General features: G+C 51.2%; 1 protein-coding gene across 1 annotated transcript in view; it reads left to right on the top strand.

The window, feature by feature from the left end:
- Window positions 1-976, top strand: part of SARC_12345 (hypothetical protein) — a gene marked incomplete at both ends in the record, with an annotated part of 1,749 nt that extends 773 nt beyond the window's left edge. The window contains one exon of the mRNA XM_014293548.1: window positions 141-976. Within this exon, the coding sequence (XP_014149023.1) occupies window positions 141-976 (836 nt within the window). The remainder of the gene's footprint in view (window positions 1-140) is intronic.
- Between the last annotated feature and the right edge of the window lie 511 nt (window positions 977-1,487).

Raw genomic sequence — 1,487 nt, 5'->3', positions numbered from 1 at the left:
TATGTTTATGTATATATGTACATATATATATAAATATGTGCGTGTGTTCTTTGTCAAGCTATATCTTCACCTCTATATATATATATATATATCTACCAACAACTAACTCTGCTCCCTCCCTCACCCATCCACTCACTCAGCTGCCAGTCCTGCCCAGCCCAAGCGAGCGTCGGTGCACCTGAGTGATGGGGGGGTCAAGGGTGCCACCAACATACTCGACACAATTCTCAACGCCATCCCCGCCATTGACGAGGGTCTAGCCATAGCCTTCCAAACGAAACTCTACTCCAGCATCATCGCACACGTTGATGCCATGAGCAGCGTGCAGCTGGTAGCGTATCTAGCCACGTACGAGGGCATGTTCCAACATCTGTGTGAGGTGGCTATGCGCATGAGTGACTGTGTGGTCAACGGCACCTTCAACGGCCCCGCAACGGCTGTGTGGGGCTTACAGGTGCGCATTCTGGTGGATATGGAGAGGCACGCGAGCCTGGACATGGTCAAGACACTACAGAAGGTGCACCGCAGCCTCAACGTGTGTATTGTGAGCGAGCTTATGCAGACCAGCGTCACATCAACCGCTCTGAGGGACGTGTTAGACGATGTGTTGGATATACAGAACGTGGTGTTTCAACCTAGCAACACGGACGTTGAGTTCCTCGAGACCCTCACCAAGATACTTCTGGACGTGCTCGAGAACACACGCGCGGCCGCACGTGACGGGGCGTTTAATCTGTGGAAGCTCATGTTCCTGCAGAAGGTTGAGGAGATGCGGTCCATCTGCACGGTGCTGGGTGAGCACAACGAAGTAGTGGACCTGTACGACCGTATCTTTGAGTATCTGATGAGTAATGCGTTGGATCAATTGAGCGCCTTCTTGGCCACACACCACAGCCACCGCACAGGTCTCACACGCAACTCGTCGGGCGGATGGCTGCACTATTCGAAGAAGGTGTGGGTGTGCAACGGGCGTTAGGGTTGGGTTTGGGGTTTGGTCTGGGTTGGGTTTGGGGTTTGGCCTTTGTATATTGTTCATCTCTGGTTGCGATTAGGGTTTGGTCTGTGCTAAGTTTAGAGTTCAGTCTCTGTAGTGGTTCATCTCTGGTTGTGTTTAGAGTTTGTCTTGTAATATGTTTAGATACTGCATCTCTGCTTCTTCTACTTATGGTGTGTTCTGCTTCTCCTACTCAAGGTGTGTTCTCTAGCCCACGTAGGTCGTCAGGAGGGGAAATACACAGTGTGCTGTGTTTTCTTGCTTGCGTGCATGTGTGTGTGCTTACCTCCTTGCTTGCATGTGTGTGAGCTTACCTCCTGGTTTGCATGGTTGTGAGCTTACCTCCTGGCTTGCATGGGTTTGAGCTTACCTCCTGGTTTGCATGGGTGTGAACTTACCTCCTGGCTTGCATGGGTGTTAGCTTACCTCCTGGTTGCATGGGTGTGAACTTACCTCCTGGCTTGCATGTGTGTGAGTTTACCTCCTGGCTTGC

Source organism: Sphaeroforma arctica, assembly GCF_001186125.1.
Source record: "Sphaeroforma arctica JP610 unplaced genomic scaffold supercont1.2239, whole genome shotgun sequence".
NCBI lineage: Eukaryota > Ichthyosporea > Ichthyophonida > Sphaeroforma > Sphaeroforma arctica.
This window is presented reverse-complemented; position numbering and strand designations above follow the sequence as displayed.